This window comes from Myotis myotis, unplaced genomic scaffold (genome assembly GCF_014108235.1).
Source record: "Myotis myotis isolate mMyoMyo1 unplaced genomic scaffold, mMyoMyo1.p scaffold_m19_p_16, whole genome shotgun sequence".
Classification (NCBI taxonomy): Eukaryota; Metazoa; Chordata; class Mammalia; order Chiroptera; family Vespertilionidae; genus Myotis; species Myotis myotis.
In genome coordinates this window covers 22,300,804-22,320,430 of record NW_023416320.1, presented here as the reverse complement: position 1 = coordinate 22,320,430, position 19,627 = coordinate 22,300,804, and the positions used below count along the sequence as shown (strand labels likewise).

Here is a 19,627-nt window from a genome sequence, read left to right as displayed (position 1 = left end):
CAGGTTTTTGGTTTTGTACTTTTGAAAACTTGGGTTGGAGGAGGAGAAAAAACTGAGTGGATTGAGGAAGACAAGGACTACATATCAGAAGGACACAGACCTAAAAGTCTGCAGAGATAAAGCAATTCACTTGGCTGTTTGTGAGTTGCTTCTTGTTCCTTGGCTTGTATATACATAGAAAAAAAAATCACTTCTTAAGAATTTTGTTGAACCAAAATGACCTTTTCAAACCATGCAATTATTGGAGTTTTATATGAATGATCCTGGAAAGGACTGGCCCTCAGTGCTCCCCAACTTTACTTTGGAGCTCAAGCACCCCATCCTTACCTTGTCACAGATCACTTGTAGTCCTTGTTTTTTCATGTGGGGTCTCCAAGAGGACATTGTATCTTCTTTTTTGTTTGTTTTTTTTAGGTTGTGTGTTTTTGTTTGATTTTTAAAATTGGGGTGTTAATTCCAAACCAAGATAGAGAATGTCTGGAAATTTCACATAGAATAGGCCCAGCACATATTTTTTTTGTGTGTAATAGTGAAATATCATTGCATTGTAGATTTTCAAAAGCATTTTTGTCAACTCGCCTCTCATTGATCTTAACTGTTAAATTTTTATATGCATCTATAATATTTAGGACATATGAAAATTTTAATGACCTTAAAAACAAGTTTTTATTGAAGTCTTGCAAAATCTGTGTCATGGTTTTCTGAGCTGTAGAAGCAGAAAGTGGAAGTGCCTCCCTCTGTCTCCAGTAATATCTCTCTATTTCTATATTCTGATTCTCAGAAATAAATACAATGGAGGATGATGGTAGGTAACTCCATAGGATGGCAGGCCTCATCCCTTAGTCTCTTCTCTTGCTGAGAGAAACACTTCATTTTCATTCTTTTCCTTATCCAGTGGGCTGTAAGGTAGGTAAGACTCTGGATGAAGAAGGAATTTGGAGGTTTGCTACTAATCATATAGTTCTTTACTGCCTGCACCCTGAAAATGCTATTGGGGAGACTTAGTAAGATATTACAGAATATCTTTCAGAGAAATGCATTGCTTTTTAAAGTATTAATATATGCTGCCTCAAGGCCTGTTTTAGTTTATAGAAAAATCATTAACTTATAGTTACCATATCTGATGAACAGTGTGGAGTCATAGCATTTTGTCTGGGATGAGCTCAGATCTTTCTGGAGATGGGAAAACTAAGCATCAGAGAAGGCTCATTAACTGGACAGCAAGATTCCCCACGGGAGAAATCTCAGAGCTGGCATGAGAACCTCGATCTCTAGATTCAAGTCTTTTCTTCTTTTCTACTAGAATCTAACTTCGGTCTATGTTATAGCTAAATGGTACACTAACATGTGCTTTGGAAGTATTGATTGTTTAAAAATTATCCTAGAAGATCATGTTTGTACTGTCAATTGCTTGGTAATCTCTCCCCATCTCTTCTTCCCTGTCCCTTTAAAATAAATGGTAATTTGTCTGGTTCTCCCTTTACTTGTGATATTGAAACTTTATTTGTAAGTTAAATTGGATTAAATTTTGTTGGCCAAATATGATTTTACTTTACTTTCAAAAAGTTATGGAATTTTAAAGCAGTAAGAAACCATAGCAGTGGTTTTGTCCTAAATTTATGTGACTGATATGAATCTGTTAAACTAGCTGGGAAAGGGGTCTCGTGTGCTAAAGGGACAAAAATTTAAGAGAAAGATAATTGATATATTATTATTATTAATTTTATTCCTCTTCTTGAGACCATCATATTGTGTATAAAAGGAAAAATGGAAAAAACAATGTAATTCTTTCTAAAAATATTTTTATTAATTTCAGAGAGGAAGGGAGGAGAGAGAGATAGAAACATGAATGATGAGAGAAAATCATTGATTGGCTGCCTCCTGCATGCCCCCATTGGGGATCGATCCCGCAACCCAGGCATGTGCCCTTGACCGGAATCAAACCTGGGACCCTTCAGTCCCTAGGCCAACACTCTATCCACTGAGCCAAACCGGCTAGGGCAGTGGTTCTCAACCTTCTGGCCCTTTAAATACAGTTCCTCATGTTGTGACCCAACCGTAAAATTTTCATTGCAACTTCATAACTGTAATTTTGCTACTGTTATGAATCGTAATGTAAATATCTGATATGCAGGATGGTCTTAGGCGACCCCTATGAAAGGGTCGTTCGACTGCAAAAGGGGTCGCGACCCACAGGTTGAGAACCGCTGGGCTAGGGCATCAGTGTAATTCTTGAGTAGTTGATGAGTTGGCTGTTATTTTTTAATTATGAAATATAGAACCTCCCTTGGAATAAGCAGATTTATAACTTCTTTGCCTAGAAACAAGTGTTGAAAAATAAGACCGTATCCATCCAAGGAAGGTTCTTTTACACTTTATGATCCTGAATTTTATTTGCTTTGTGAAATTGTAGTGTTATAACCAAGGAAATGATAGACATATAACCTTACTTTTGTTGAAACCTGATTGTGCTTTAAAAATGAAATGGTTAGATTTTGAATTAAGAAATATATTTACTCAACATAGTTATGCTTTCATTATGTAGAAAGAGCTTAGATGTTATATTGACTATAAAGTTTTCTACTCTATCACATATTTGCTATTCATTATTGGGTTATATTGCTCTTCTAACGTTTTATTTATTGTCAGTTTGCACCTATTTTTCTAGTAATGCTGCTTTATTATATACATTGTAGTTATTAATCTGACAGAAGCAAAAGTCATCCAATCTTTTTATTCCATACATGGAGATTAAAATAAAGCTCTAGTCTAATAAAAATATTATATATTAACACAAAGCAACACAGAAATAAGAAAAAGGAATTCTTTTTTAAATTTAGCATATGCAGCAGGGGGCACCAGATGAAGGCAAAAATGAATTCTTATATTTTAAGCCGGCTACAGCTTGTATCCTGTTCATATTTAAATAATGTGGTAGTTGTTTCCCCATTAGTTTTCTTAATGGTTTTAACTTTTCAGTTCTCAAAGCTGTGTTGAAGAAGACATTGATAACAATTCTCACTTATTGATTCCAATGAAATTTCTTAAAGCCAGTTTAGTAATTAACACAAATTTTTTTTCTTAAGCATATACTATTTTTAAGGTTTTCAAAGGGGGAGTGGAAACTACATTTAATAAATCATCTCTTGTTTAGCACAGGTATTACTGTGTTTTTAATACCTTTTCTACAAAATGTTTTTTCACTGATTAAAAAAGGAAAGTCCCAGTGATTTGAAATGATTTGAAATCTTATTTTTTTCTTTGTATGTGAGCTGAATGAATTTTAAGTCTGGAAACCTGTTCCCTTTAGCTAATAAATAGTTGTACAGAAATTATATTGATGGCATAATTTAATAATTTCTCTCTTATCCCCCTCCTCCCCTTGTTTAGTCCAATATCAGATGGAGATGATGCGGAGCCTTCGCCATGTCAACATTGACCATCTCCACGTGGGCTGGTACCAGTCCACATACTATGGCTCGTTCGTCACCAGGGCGCTCTTGGATTCTCAGTTCAGCTACCAGCATGCCATTGAAGAGTCTGTTGTTCTCATTTACGGTTTGTAGGAGTTTCCTTTATTATTCTTTTCTTCCCTTAATATTATTACTGCTACTATTTTTGCTTTCTGTCTTTTTGCTTCTAAGAGCAGCCTGGCAGGGCTTCTCAAGTAAATACCAAGCCTGTTTCTGCAGCAGCCTCAGCAGCAGCTAAGTCTAGACAGGGTTTCCTTCTTTCTGTTTATTTTTCTTGCTATCAGAGCCCTGATGTGTACATTTTGGAATGCTGGAGTAGCTGCTTCATTTTTATTCCTCCATCTCCCCTCCCTCATTTGAAGGGGCTGGTGGAACTAGACCAGATGTCTAACAAACCCCGATTGCTGGAGTGTCTGGCTCTGTACGTGACTGACCAATCATAACACAGCGTGCCAAGTTTTTTTTTATACCTCTGACAGCAGTGTACAAAACCTGGACTGTTTCTTAGCACAAAGATTTTTTTCTTTTCGGCCTATTTAATGGTGTTTCCTCAAGCTCTCCAGACCAGATGTTCTGTGCTGTATCAGAACTGTAGGCAATTTAACAGCTTTATAGCCTCCCCCTCCCCGAACACTCACAGTTTGCCATATCTGGCAGACTTGCATATAGTTTCCAGCTGAGAAGTAAATGTAACGTCCTGAGTATCTGTCAGAAAAAATACTAATGAATACGATCAATCTTATGAGCTGCCCCAAAATTGTTTCAGTATGTTAACAATTGGATTACAGTAAAGAACAAGTTGTTAAAGTGTACTTATATTGGCTGGAAACATTGCATCATCAGACCTTGATGAATTTTCCACTTGCTTCAATCTATTTTGGTTTTCATTTTATCACCTATTGCTAAAAGTTTCACTGTGTTAAGTTTCAGACAACATGAATGTTAACACAGGTTTTAGGCGAATATTGGCATGCCAGAGCCGTTATCATGCAGCAAGTGCTAAGCTCCCTTACTCATGGACTGTTTAAGCAGTTAGTTTTGACATAATGAATTTCTCTAAAACTAAAAAGACACTTTTGTCATAGCACTTTGACTTTAGTGATTAAAAAAAAAATCTGCTTTAACAAAGAAATTTAAATAATGCATATTAATATGGATAAATTTTGTTTGCAGGGCTATTCAATTAAATTATTTGACCGAAGAACCACACAGTTGCATGCACTGAATTTTAATATTTAATATTCATCAGTATTTTTCTTCTAATTATAACATATATATATAAAATGTATAGAACATATATTTGATTTTCATCATGATTGCTGGTTCTAGCTGAGGAAATTATTTTACCTATTACAAGTAGGATAAGTTCCTCCATTTTCACTTCCTATTTACTATACTGGTTTGAATCTGTTTCAAATTGTGTTCTGATTATTTATTTTGATCTTTATTTTGTAAAGATTATATGTTAAATAACAAAATGTGCCCAGAACCAATGTCATTCAAGCACTTGTCCTGACAAAATTCTTAGTAATTTTTTTTCTCTTTTTCTCATTTGAGATCCCATAAAAACTGCCCAAGGGTCTCTCTCACTGAAGGCATACAGACTGACTCCTAAACTGATGGAAGTTTGCAAAGAGAAGGATTTTTCTCCCGAAGCGTAAGTGTTTGGAGGCCTAAAAGGCACACAGTAAAGGACTGGGTGTTTTTCTTTTAAGATTTTAGTTTGCCACGTTTATTGAATCCTTGGTGGCATGGAAATGTTTTTGCCATGTCGACGGAAGAAGTTTTCTGCATGGCCGAGTGCCACTTGATTTCTTCCTTTCCATGTTTAAACTGTTCTGTATGGAGTATCTCATCTGTTGTTCTCACCACGGGCGGATTCAGTTGGAGTGGGAATTAATTAGCTACTAGGCTTGAAGAAAAAATGATTAAATAATGGGAGGTGGATGAACGGTCATCGGCTCTCAGATCAGATTGGAAACTCTGTGTCAGTCTGGTTGTGAGCTGTGTGTCTTATTCTGAGCTCCTATTTCATGGGTGGGTGTGTAAACATTTTAAAGATTCAGTAAGGAATGCAGCTTACTGGAAATATTACGGGTGCAAGTATGCATAGAATTAATGAAGCTGTTTTGTGATCCTACACAATGGCATTGGAATATTTATGTTAAAAATTCTAAGAAATACTCAGAATTCTTCATTTTGTGTTCATTATAGGAATTTTTATTTCTTATTATAGTGGCTTTAACTTCATGTAGTATCGACAGACAGTTCATTGATAGTTTCTCTTTTGAAATTAAGGTGCAAAGAATTTAAAAAGAAAAGCTAACTCATGAAGAGTTTCTGGGTATGGTAGCTATAACTAAACTATGAGAAGTTGCATTCTTGCAAATTTACATCTGAAGCATTCATGTGCAATATTCTATGAGTAGTATTCTGCTGGTTGTTAATCTCTCCATTTCAGTAGGCTTTTAAAATGAACTTGCCAAAAACTTGAGTATTTCTCTTTTCTAGCTATTTATTTTAAATGTTTTAGAGATAGATTATATAACATAACTTCCTATGACACATTTTATTATCAAGTAAAATTTGAAGATGCCTGATTACAAAGAGGGAATAGTTTCTTTTGCCAAGAATCTTATTTTCTGGGCTTATAGTGCAAACTCAGATCATTTTCAGTTATCCAAATCTCTCGAGTTATGCTCGACTGTAAAACATTCTCTCCCTTTTTAGAGAGCTCTAATGAAACAAAGATCCTGGAGAGGGCCTGTAATTAAGGGAAAATGTATGAAGTAGTCAATTTAACATTTATTTCTGACCACCAGGCTAAAGTATTTTTAACACGCTTCACAGATTGAAAAAGGGAAGTATCACCTTTGAGCACATGTTTGAAGAAGTGCCGATTGTAATTAAAAATTCACATCTAATCAATGTCCTAATGTGGGAGCTTGAGAAGAAGTCAGCTGTAGCAGATAAACATGAATTGCTCAGTCTTGCTAGCAGGTAAGAGGTCCTGCCTAATGAATGTGCCTTTTTATCACTTGCTGCAAAAGATTCTTTTATTTAGACTAACCTATCAAACAAGAAAAAAGAATTACTTAAGCACATTTGGAGGTTACTAAGACATGTAACAACATGTAGTACTTGTCCTGCCTTGCTAAGATCCCAGGAAAAATGCCAAACTGATAAAGTGAAGCATTGTTTGAATATAAATTAGTTCCTGTTCTAGCAACCCTCCGCTGCCTTTGCTGGATCATTTTTGCTCTGATAAGGTAAATGCCCGTAGGGGAGGGTTTTTATTTGGCTCAGAGTTATTTATTGTACATTGCCCTCAGAGGCTATGTTACTATGTCTAGATATTTAATAATGCTTGGGAGAAAAACAAAAAAGTACTTTTTTCTTTTACTGGCGGCTCTTGCCCTTGTTCAGATGCAGACTTTATTAGTAGAAAGCTTCCCGTTTGATTTCCAGCTAAACTTAGAATTTTCTGGACCTGACACTGTCTTGCTATCTTAGACAGTGGTGACATAATTTCCTTCAAGTGGCTGCTTTGGCTATGTAGTTGCTAAGGTTATTTATTATATTGGTAAAACACTGACTGAAGTGTTCCAAAACAGATAGTTTCCTTTATGAAATTACTGTCCCCCCCCCCCCCTCATTTATTCTCTTAACAGAAATATGAATAGATTCCTATATATAGCTTCTCTTCAAAGCCCTTTAGGCTTGATATTAGTAATTGTTTTATGGTGGGTGGAGGCTAACAACAGATACATATAGTGAAATTTAAATGGACAGAGTCAGTAATCAATCAATATGCATTTGTTTGAATGTTTTTTTTAAGCAACCATTTTAGAACAAAAGCTCAATTATTTATCAGTTTTCAGTTATCCCAGATAGAAGCTTGTACAACAGAACAATATAGGATTCTTTGTCATAAAACAAGTGCGATAAACCCAAAGGACCAGAGAGCCCGGTGTCTTCTCCAGTGTCTGGGATGGGCAGAACTGTGGTTGAAGTGCCACTTTTCATTGCATGATTGTGCCACAGGCCCAGAAAGTCTTCACAGGGGAAGGAGAAGGAAACTGGATGGTGAAGGAGCGCTAGGTGAGACAGCCAGGTTTCGAGACTAATTTGGCACTAAAGAATACGCCGTTTAACTGCAAACATAGCCGTAGTAATTCTCCAGTTCGTCTCTTTAAGGAGGTCATATTTTTCTTTACTGCTTTACAAACCCACTCGGCACACCTGTATTTAAGGCTTTGGGCTAAGAACCTTTTTCAGCAGGGTTACAATTTGATGAATTTAAGTATATAGTTATATAAAAATTTTGAATTTACTATGTGAAAGCTTTTGCTTATATAATTTATGTCTTCACCTTTTCCCAAGCTTCCTTACTGAGCATACAAAACACATTTAGCCCTTCTGTGCTTTAACATTACCAGTGGCCTGTGATGTGTGCTTATCCAAAGCGTCAGCTCTAATGGCCAAGAAAAGGTTCCCAATTCTCCATAGCTGCCAAGATCTTCTAGACAAATACTTCATGATAGTGTTTATCTTCTGTATTTTGTGTGAAATAAGGAGAGAGGCCTTTTGCTCTTCATGTTACATTATTTTAAGAGTAAATTGGTATTCCTGTTGGGAGAGAAAACTTGAAGCAGAGCTTATATCAGTGGACTGTTAAATTGACCCAAATTGATAATACTACTTTAAAAACTTTGTTCATCTCAAATTTTAATTTATAACATTAATCAGACCAGTTGCCATAAATTTTTTTTCTAAGAAACCGCATCAGAAATTATTTTTAAGCATCTCATTAAACATTTTGCTTGATCTTGCTTTTCACAACTCATACGTGGATACCAATTCATTGATTTACCTGGTAAATTTGCCTGTGTTGTGAATAAAACATACTACAGTTCCTTTCATTTAAAAAATTCTAATTTTATTAAATGAAAGTTCTAGTAATAGCTATTTTATAACAGCTTTTAATAATTTTTTTGAAAATGTGTTACATAAGCCTTGAGCTTTTCACACATGAAAAAAACGATTGTTTTTAGTTGCTTTTAAAAAAAAAGTAAACGAAGGGTGGGCATCATACTTTAAAGATAAGTTGATACTCTAGCCAGAGCTGACTTATCACTGCATGTCTTGGTTGACATCTGTTTAAGTTATCTGTGTTCAGTTCTTTGTTTCCTCGGCAATAAAAGAAAAGGCTATTTTATTGGAACTCCTAACAATAACTCCCTGTTTTAGAATTCTAGTTGAACTAGTACTGAAAAGATCCCCATAAAATTGCTCTTGGTAATGGACCTGTGATTTCCTGGTATCTGTGAAATAGTTATATATTACACTTAATTCCTTTTGCCTTACAAAGACTATTGTGTAGATTTTTTAGACTTTTTTGTTTGTTTGTGTTCTTTTACTATAATTGCATTTACCTATAATACATAATGATAGTACTTTAAAGACAGTTTTTGGTGGAGAGGAAGGGTTTATTCTAGTAATACCTTTCTCATTGCTACAGTGTAGTCAGCCTCCAAGATTTAAGCTCTAGAAACAAATCTTTCTCTGCATCTGACAGTAACTTGCCTTCATGGTTTTTCTCCATTGTCAATGTGCACCCCCATTCTCACCTCCCCAGTTACCTGCTCATAGGATTGATGGTGAACTTTCTCTTTTAATGGTTCCACTTACAGACATAAATGACTTATTTAACAGCTATAACCGTGTAGTTAATTGTGGCATTTCTTGCATTTAATATCATTTGGGGGCCCTCAATTCTTCTAAAATGAGATTAAATGCAAGAAATGCTGTAATTAACTTAGGCCAGTCCCAGCCCTGCCTCTCCTGCCTTCTCAGTATCCGAATTTTTTCCTCTGCCCTCCTTTCTCAGATATCTTCAGTTTTTCTGGGCTATTTCTTTTCTACTATGTTTATTGACTTGTTTTTCCCAATTTTAGAAATTTTTGAAAATGTTCAACTCTTCAGAAAAATAATACAGTGAACACTCATATCCCTTTACCTAGATTCACCAGTTGTGTATCTTGCCGCATTTGCACTGGCTCTCTATCTACTACATACATTAAAAATGTGTATTCCACCCCATACCCCAACCATTTGAAAGAAAATTACAGACATTGACTCTTAACCCCTAAAGACTTGAAGTGCATCTCTTAAGAATAAGGACATTTAAACTTGTTTAAGTCTGTCTCATTTTAAAATTGAAGTTACAAAAAGAACATCTTTTGAACGCATGCCATTATTATCCATTTCCTTTCACCTTTTGCTTCATTTTCTTTTTTTTTATAGTCAAATTTTTTAATAGAATTTTCTACATGTTGTGTGTTTTCTCATTTCCCACTTATCTTCAACACTTAGTGCTCCATCTATTCTGTGTTGTTGGAGCTCTCACTAAAGTCACAGAAGATGCTTTTATCACTATAACCCTTTCTTCCTGAAATAGTTTCTTTGGAGTCTGAAACCTCAGCTCCTTATTCCCCATGGTGAGCCCTCTTCTGCCCATCCCTGAATATCCGTGTTCCTCGGGTCTGTCTTCCCCGTGTGCACTCCTGGAGTGACTTCATCTGACTCCCACATCTCTGCCTTCGGCCAGGACCTCATTATTTCTGCTCCTCATTCCTCTCACAGTCTCCTAACATCCTGCTTTTAACCTTTCCCTTTTTCATTGGAGTGATCTTGCTAAATGCAAATTATATGTTCCTCTTACTCCTTTGCTTAAACTTTTTTTCCTCCAATTAAGGATTAGAGTGTAACCCTTAGTATTTAACAGTGCTGGCGAAGTTAGTATGTGCTTGCTTCTAAGAGTCTCTGCGCTGTGACTGTGTCTGCCTTAGTTTCATTGCTCTTTATTTCCTCTGATCTTGCCCTTTTTCTGCTCTCCTGGTGTATGAATTATTGTAGTTCCTCAAGTGCATTGTGCTTTTTTATGGGAGTCTCTGAATATGCTGCCTGTGCCTAGTATCTGCAGTGACCCCTCCTGCCTTCCTTATTTGTCTCCAACTCCCATTTCCAACTCCTCTTCAAAATCTCAAAATTCAGCAGTCACATAATTCAGAAAGTCTCATCTGATCTACCAAACTATCTTTTATGCTTCTGTTCTGTTATAGCAGTTATCACCACTGTGTTATATTTATCTTTTTGCCTTCCTCTCGCTAGAATGTGTTGAATGCAACAGTGGCATACAGAGTGTAACCCTTCGTATTTAACAGTGCTGGCAAAGTTAGTATGTACTTGATAACGTGTTGGAAGGATACGTGGGAGATAACACAATATTGTTAAATTTTATCCCTGAAGTTATTTGGAAAACAGTGTGACTATATAATGAAATGGACCAGAACATTTGATTAGCTATGGGGAAACAAAGTTGAAAGTGATTCACAAAATTACAATGAAATAAGATAAATAGGAAATAAAGCTTTAATTTGAAAAAAAAAGCACTTAGATTCCTAGACAGGTTAATTCACTTGGCCAAGGTTATGTAGGTAGTGCCAGACCTGGGTTTAAACGGCAAATTGATTTACACACACACATACACCAGCAGACACACCAGTTCTATGCTCTTCTATTTAAGGAAGAGCCAAAAACTTTCTAATTTTCTTCAAGTTATAGATGGAATCCATATAGAATTCATATTTTAACTGGATTTACTTTGATTCATTCCCAGTATTTCCAGTCTCTGTCTTCCTCAGCTTTCCCCTTCTCTGGATGCTAAAACCAACCATGCAATTGCTTAAAGCAGGAAACTGGGAGTCCGCCTTGATTCTTGATTCCCTGCTCAGTTCTGCCCACTTTTCTCCATGCTCACTGCCCCACCCTAGGCCAAGCCAGCTCTGTTTGTCTCTGTACTACCACAGGAGAGGTGGCGTGTGTAGTTTTAAAAGTAGAGATAAAATTCACATAGAATAAAACCCACCATATTAGCCATTTTAAAAAGTACAATTCATTGGTTTATAATGTACTCACAGTGTTGTGCAACCATCACCACTAATTCCAGAACATTTTCATCACCCTGAACCAGACACCCTTACTCTCTAAGCAGTCACTCCTCCTTCCCCATCCCCTGGCCACACTGATTACTTTCTGTCTGTATGGATTGCCTATTCTGGACGTTTCATATAAACGGAACCATTATAGTAAGTGGCCTTTTATATCTGGCTTCTCTCTTAGTGTAATGTTTTTCAGTTTCACTCATGTTCAGTACTGCATACTTTTTATGACTCAGTAGTATTCTGTTGTACAAATAAAGCACAATTTATCCATTCATCCTTTGATAGACATGTGGGGTTTTTCCACTTTTTGGTTGTTATGAATAATGCACCTATTAACATGCATGTACAAGTTTTGGTGTGAGCATGTTTTCAGTTCTCGAGAATATATCGAGGTGTGGAATTGCTGGGTCATCTATTAACTCTATGTTTAACTTTCTGAGGAACCATCAAACTGTTTTCCACAGCAGCTGCACCATTTTTTTTTATTCTTACCACAATGTATGAGTGTTCCAGTTTCTCTACATCCTTGCCAGGGTCCACAATAGACTCTTAACTGGTTCCCTGGTTCCTACAGTCCAGTCTGTTCTCTGCATGGCAGGCAGAGTGGTCTTCTTTCTTTCTTCCTTTCCTGTCCTGTCCTGTCCAAAAATTTTAGAGGAGGAAGAGAGAAAGAGAAACTTCCATCAGTTGCCTCCCACAGCCAGGCTATGTGCCTGACCAGGAATTAACCCGCCACCTTTTGGTGTAAGGGGCGATGCTCCAACCAGCTGAGCCACAACAGTCAGGGCCAGAGTGGTAATTTTAAAATTTAAGGCAAAACACGTCACAGACATGTAGAACTCCAGGGCAGCATTCACCTGAAGGTGAAGAGTCTCATTCACACTGTTAATTAATGGGCCCTGTGTGGTGCAGCTGATGACTTCCCGTATGTGCTTGTCTGAGCTCTCTACCCTATCACTGTGCTCCAGCCATGCCCGTCCTCTTCTTTTTATCTGTCTAGTTCTCTTCCATGTCAGGCCTTCAGCTCGGTGCTTTCTTCCACCTTCATTCTTCCTTGCCTGGCTGATTCCTCTAATTCTTGCTTTCACCCTGTCTTCTCCTTAGAGTGATATTCTGGCCGTACTACTTAAAGTGTCTCTCTACTTCCCCCTTTCTTTCTCCTCATCCCCCATCAATTAATAAGCTCAGTGAATACAGAGACCATGAATGTCTCATTCACTGTTGTCTCCCTGTATGCTAACACTGAAATGGGACATAATTGGTCTTCAATGAATGAATGAGTGCTGTTTGTCAGCTAGTTGCTTTATAGTACACACATGTAGTAGCAGGCCTTCCCATGGCAGGAGGTAGTTGCAGGCAGAAATCAGTATGATGGTCGCCATCCTAGCTGGGACATCAGTGACGCACATAAAGTGACGTGCATTAGTTTCATGTTATAAGAAGGTTTTGGTAAATGAGATGCAGTAGAAATTTTTGGAGAAGGAAAGAAGTATGAGCGACTACATTACAGATTCTAGGAAGGGCAAGAGGAAAGGAGCCCCCTTTCTTGCTTCACTTGGCTTTACAGAATCAATGCTGCTGCTGCTGCTAATTTAGAATCTACTAGATAGAGACATCGTGTGCCAGAAGTCTTAGTCTGTTTGCATGGTTCTTCCTTCCAATGGCTGCCGATTTAAATGTTCTGGAGCACAGTTTGGGGAAGGGGATGCTAAGGAAAGGGGCTCAGGAGTACTGAAACTTGGTTGTAAAGAAAGTATTCATTGGTAATATCCTGCCAGGTGTGTTGAACAGTTCCTACCCTGACATGCGAATGCTCTGACAGTAGGAAGCTGAGCTATTTCAGATATGGAAGGTTGAATACCAACCTGACTCAGATTCTTTCCTCTACCCTTGCTTTCAAGTATACTGGGCTTCTATTCTTTTAGCAAATGGCAGGTAGGTTTAATATCTCAGAACTCTTCAGAGCAGTGGCAGAACCATAACTTGAAAACATGACATGTCATTATATTTACTTTACGTTTCAGCAATCATTTGGGAAAGACTCTACAGTTGCTGATGGACAGAGTGGATGAAATGAGCCAAGATATAGTTAAATATAATACATACATGAGGAACACGAGTAAACAGCAGCAACAGAAACACCAGGTTGGTATTACAGAAAAATTTGACAAACAGAATTCATTTCTAAGTACGATGCTTCAAGAGTCATCTTCAAAGACCTAAATTAACTCTGATAAAGCATTGAGATATAAAGCGAGTAGCTCTATATCATATCTAAAAAGATTATTCTTTATGTAGTATGTTCCTAATGTGTTATTTACAAGTTGTACTTAAAAATACCTATCTTAGAGAGCCAGTGTATAAGCTCAAAGTGTAATGCCAAGGTTATGCAAATAAGAGTTACATTTATTGAGAAAATCAGAGGCAAAGAGATTCTAGAGTGTCACAGCTCATTTCTTTACTAACTATAATTGGTTTGGTAGTGGCTCATTGCAGCATAGTTAGCAATCTTCAGTTCATTTAAAAAGCTGAGCTATTGTGATTAAGAGCAAGCAATTTTGATAGGAAATAATAGACCAACTGCTGTGAAATAGATGGTATAATACAGATAAAAATCCTAGAATTACCTGAAGACTCTCATATACACATATACTGCTATGACCATTTAACCTTTTCTTTATTAGCGTTGCTGAAGGCCACATGATTTTCACAGTTCCTGGAATGTTGTTTTGGGGCTATATTGCTCTGCAATGTTTTTAATATTTGATTCATAGATAAGTGGATTCCAGAATGTTTATATGGGAAAGTGTTTGTATATATTTTGTGTTCATTAAAATGCACTTTAAACTAGATGTTAATAGTAGAATTCTAAGATTAAGTGGTTCTGAGAGAGTTGTATAAAAAATATTTTTATATCAGTGTTCATTTATTTAGTGAAATTTAAATTCTTTGTTTCTGCCATACTTAGAATTATAAACACGCATATAAATCTATAAAGTATTTTAGCTGAAAAAAATGGTGGTGAAGATGATGATGGTGAAAATATCTGATAAACTGAGGGGGGAAAATACTCAACCTGGGTTGTCAAATTGAAAAATCTGTCACCTATGAGACTATTGATTCTGAAAACCAATCTTACAAATATTTTTCAGATTTCTAATCTGTCTTAAATTTTTGTGTTTGATGTTTATTCTTACTGACTATTCATAACCCCTACTAAGTATAGGAATCTTTGCAAAGCAAGTTACTTATCTACTTTAGGAAGAGCTGTCATTTCTCTTGGTTTTGTAGGACTCCAAGAACTTAAAATTTTAAGACACTGTGTGGGATGTTATTTTCCCCTGCTTTTGTAAGCAATCTACAACCATGAGCTCTTGATTGTGATAAGTTTGTAGGTGATCTATACCTTTATTTATATCCCCACCTTCTCTCCAGAAAATCGTAGGAATCCAGAGTTTGAATGAAAGTTTTGGAAGCATTATCTGAGCTAATATTCATTCTTAGCTATAGACCTAAAGCACGGGTTTATCTGTTGTTAATACTAATAGTAATTACTAGTATAATAATAGTGATGATGCTAAAATAATCTATATCCTATCTAATAATAAACATGGTAATTAACTGTAACTTCGCTGCCCTTCCCATTGGCTAATCAGCGAGATATGCAAATTAACTGCCAACCAAGATGGCGGCCGGCAGCCAGGCAGCTGAAGCGAACAGGAGGCTTGCTTGCTCCAGTGATGGAGGAAGCCAAGGCTCCCCGCCTGCCGCTGCCAGCCTCTGAGCTTGCACTCTAAGCAACTATGTTGCAATTATAGAAGTTAAACAGTCCCCAGAAACCTGCTTTCAGCCGTCAGAGCTGGAGCGAGTAGGACCGAAACAGTGTTACAATTATAGAACCCAAACAAACCCTAGATTCCTGCTTTCAGCAGCCGAGGTCTCTGAGCTGGAGCCGAGCCTCAGAGCTAAAGCCGGCTCTCAGCTCCAGTGACAGCCATAGAAGGTAAATAAATCCCAGAATAAAAGAAAAAAAGGAGAGGTTGGGAGCTTCATTCACCCGCCAGCCTGAAAACGGCCCTCAGCCCCTCACCCAGACTGGCCAGGAACCCCAGTGGGGACCCCCACCCTGAAGGTGGTGTGACCAGCTGCAAATAGCCCATCATCCTCCAGGCTGGCCAGGCACCCAAGCGGGACCCCCATCCTGAAGGGGGTGTTACCAGCTGCAAACAGCTGTCATCCCCTCACCCAGACTGGCCAGGCACCCCAGTGGGGACCCCCACCCTGAAGGGGGTGTGACCAGCTGCAAATAGCCATCAGCCCCTCACCCAGGCTGGCCAGGCACCCAAGCGGGACCCCTACCCTGGTCCGGGACACCCTTCAGGGCAAACCAGTCAGCCCCCACCTGGCACCAGGCCTCTATCCTATATAGTAAAAGGGTAATATGAAAACTGACCCTAACAGCAGAAAGACTGGGAATGACTGGTCACTATGACACATACTGACCACCAGGGGGCAGACTCTCAATGCAGGAGCTGTTCTCTGGTGGTCAGGTTGCTCTCACATGGGAGGAGCTCTGCTCAGCCACAAGCCAGGCTGATGGTTGCCAGTACAGCGGTGGTGGTGGGAGCCTCTCCTGCCTCCTCAGCAGCGCTAAGGATGTCCGACTGCAGCATAGGTCTGCTCCCCGCTGGCAAGTGGACATCCCCCGAGGGCTGCCGGGCTGCCAGAGGGATGTCTGATTGCCATCTTAGGCCCAATCCCCTAGGGAGCGGGCCTAAGCCAGTAGGTGGTCATCCCCTGTGCGGTCCCAGACTGCGAGAGGGCACAGGCCGGGCTGAGGGCCCCCCCTCCCCCCCCCAGTGCACAAATTTTTGTGCACCGGGCCTCTAGTGAATATATATAAAAGCCTAAGCGACTGTCTGACCAATAGCTGTGATGCACAATGACCACCAGTGGGCAGATGCTCTACACAGGAGCTGCCAAGCTGTGGTGAACATTATCATCAGTATTGTTGTTTTGGTCAGTAGGGATAAAGTTGAAAGAATTCCCAATGTGGTAGTTCCATTTCTTAGTTACTAAGATTAAGATAACTCGTACTTACAATGCTGTCATTTACCCCATTGTCATAAATGGTCATGTTTCTCCCTTTGATGCACTAACTAATCCTGAGCTGCTTTGCCTTGTAAGCCTCCTGTTTCTCACATAATCGGTTGTGTTTTTCCAAATCGTTAGTCATAGACTCTTAAAGCTCAGAGTGACTGGAATTTATAGCAAAGGAATTTTCTTCTAAGGTTGCAATATTTAGTCTCTTAGAAGCAAGAGTTACCAAGAATTAACCCTGATAAACCAGATTGGAATTCAGAGCTGTGGTCACACTGAGGGAGGTCTTTCTTTCTCCTCTGATAGAGAAAAATAACCAAGTCCTTTACCCTCTGAACTTTAGTATCAGCAGCGTCGCCAGCAGGAGAACATGCAGCGCCAGAGTCGAGGAGAACCCCCACTTCCTGAGGAGGATCTGTCCAAACTCTTCAAACCACCACAGCCTCCAGCCAGGATGGATTCTTTGCTCATTGCAGGTACTGTCAGCCAGCGCAAATGTGGCCGTTTTCTCTGTTCTTTAGAAAGTAGGCGGCAGAAATTTGAAAAAACAGAATGTACATCATAAAAGCTAGTGCATTTAACATGGTTGAATGACGAATTTGAGTCTAGTACCTGCAATTTCTGAAATTAAAGAATTTGTCAGTCTTTTATTTTCCAGGTCCTTTCAGTGCTTCACTGTGTTTCTCCGAACATTTTTGAGATGGCATTATAAACTCTGTAAAATGGGAAGGTTTTATTTGTGTTATCTTCATGGGAAGTAAGAAAACCTTTTTACAGTCTCGTAATGTAGCAGATCCTTTAGCTGGAGCCTTTTGCTTTTCCTGTTGGAGCACAGCACTGAGCCCAAGTCTGTGTGGGAGTTTGAATTGAATTGAGTTTTCTGACTCAACAGCAGAGTGTTTCCCTTACTTAGACTTAAATTGTAGCAACACGAATGCAATTCTGGATGGACTTGCTCTGGGGTTACTTAACATTTAACACCTCCTTTAAGTGGTAGAGTTTTTATTTCCTACTCTAGGACTTGATTTAGAATATTTAACATTCATGATCTTACTAGCTATAAATAACTTACTTCTATATAAACATTAAATACTGTTCGATTCAATACCTTATTTCTATATACACGTTAAATACTGTTAGAGGCATTTATTGGAGTAAAAATCCTACGCAAAGAAAAGCTGATCTTGCCTGAACCGATTTGGCTCAGTGGATAGAGCGTCAGCCTGCGGACTCAAGGGTCCCAGGTTTGATTCCGGTCAAGGGCATGTACCTTGGTTGTGGGCACATCCCCAGTAGGGAGTGTGCAGGAGACAGCTGATCGATGTTTCTCTCTCATCGATGTTTCTAACTCTCTATCCCTCTCCCTTCCTCTCTGTAAAAAATCAATAAAATATACTTAAAAATAAAAAAAAAGAAAAGCTGATCTTTTACAATTTCCATTGATATATTTATATTGATCTATTTTTAGGGTGGAGGAAAATCTAAATTCTATAAAGCTTTCTTGTACCCACATAAATTAAATTTGGGAAACTGAGACACATTCCTTACTTAAGGTCCAGTGCAAGCAGAATTGTATTTCTCATACTTTCAGAAAGTATGTAATTATTGCAGCAGTTTAGATCATTAGTTTTATGACTTAAAAGCAGTGTGTGTCCTTTCTTCATGGGGATTCTGTCTGCTCTGCTCTGTGGTGGTTTTGGGGGCGGAGGAGTGCTCAGTGTTTCCAGAGCACAGACTGGAAACCACTGTACTTGCTCAGGCCTGGGTCAGCTGGGTCGGCGTAGTTTGCTGTTCTTTCCACCTGCTACCAAGACCAGTGCTGTTTTCTACCTTGTACAGTGTTGGTTTCAGCTACATAGTCAGCACATTTTGATTGACAGCTAATATGTTCTTAACTACTGATGATCTTTTTGAAAGTTGTAATTTTTCTTCTCTATGTAACCAAGAGCAGAAGATAGCTTAAGATTCTCAACCTGTGGGTCGCGACTTGGGGGTCCAACAACCCTTTCACAGGGGCCGCCTAAGACCATCAGAAAACATATATAATTACATATTGTTTTTGTGATTAATCACTATGCTTTAATTATGTTCAATTTGTAACAATGAAATTGGGGGTCACCACAACATGAGGAACTGTATTAAAGGGTCGCGGCATTAGGAAGGTTGAGAACCACTGCTTAAGAACATCTAACCTTTATTATCTCTATGGAAAAATAGAATTGATTCTTATATCCTCTTAACCCAAAACAAAATACTGGTGGTTCTGTGCTGTGTTGATCTTCTTGTTTGAGTTCCAGATCATTTTATAATTTGAGGAACATTACAATTCTTTCTCTCACTTTCCCAAATGCACAGGCCAGATTAACACTTACTGCCAGAACATCAAGGAATTCACTGCCCAGAACTTAGGCAAACTCTTCATGGCCCAGGCTCTCCAAGAATACAACAGCTAAGAAAAGGAAGTTTCCAGAAAAGGAGTTGATGTGGACTCTTGAGATCACAATGACGCAGCTCTTGGAAGAAATATATTTGTATCTTGAAAAGTCTTCTAGTCAATAATAAAATATTAATTAAACAATCTTGAGTGCTTGCTCATTTGGATTGAGACATATTAGTTGCTTATTTTTGTCTTCCTTCTACCTATTTATTTCCAAAATATAAAAATCTTCACCAGAAACTTCACCAGGCTCTGACCTCCATCCATCACTTTGGCTACCCCTGAGCTGCCACTTCTCAACCACACAGTCCAATACTGCTTGTCCCAACTCCTGACCCAGAGGCCTGGAACCCAGTGTGAATCCTAGCACTTCATCGCTCAAGCCCCTGCAATCCCAGGCTCCATGTCTTCGCCCCATCGGCCTCCCCACAACCCCCCTGCAGGCCTGGAATCGCTCAGGGAGCTTCCCAGAGGTCCACCTTTTTGTTTCCTCAGGTGATAGTTGGCCAGTCCTCATGCCCATAGACCACTGGGCACAGGTTTTTAAAAGAAATCACTTTACCAAAGGACTATTTTGTATGACAACAAAATTCTTTCTGCGTGTATTTTTA

General features: G+C 38.5%; 1 protein-coding gene across 2 annotated transcripts in view; it reads left to right on the top strand.

Moving 5' to 3' along the window:
- EIF3H (eukaryotic translation initiation factor 3 subunit H) overlaps positions 1-19,159 on the top strand; it is an 87,739-nt gene extending 68,580 nt beyond the window's left edge. The window contains exons 3-8 of one of the 2 annotated variants that reach the window (XM_036338108.1): positions 3,391-3,558; positions 5,031-5,130; positions 6,324-6,473; positions 13,504-13,624; positions 16,923-17,055; positions 18,935-19,159. In XM_036338108.1, the coding sequence (XP_036194001.1) occupies positions 3,391-3,558; positions 5,031-5,130; positions 6,324-6,473; positions 13,504-13,624; positions 16,923-17,055; positions 18,935-19,032 (770 nt within the window). In that variant the 3' untranslated portion in view covers positions 19,033-19,159. The remainder of the gene's footprint in view (positions 1-3,390; positions 3,559-5,030; positions 5,131-6,323; positions 6,474-13,503; positions 13,625-16,922; positions 17,056-18,934) is intronic. The other variant, XM_036338109.1, reaches the window with a different exon arrangement.
- Positions 19,160-19,627: the final 468 nt, after the last annotated feature.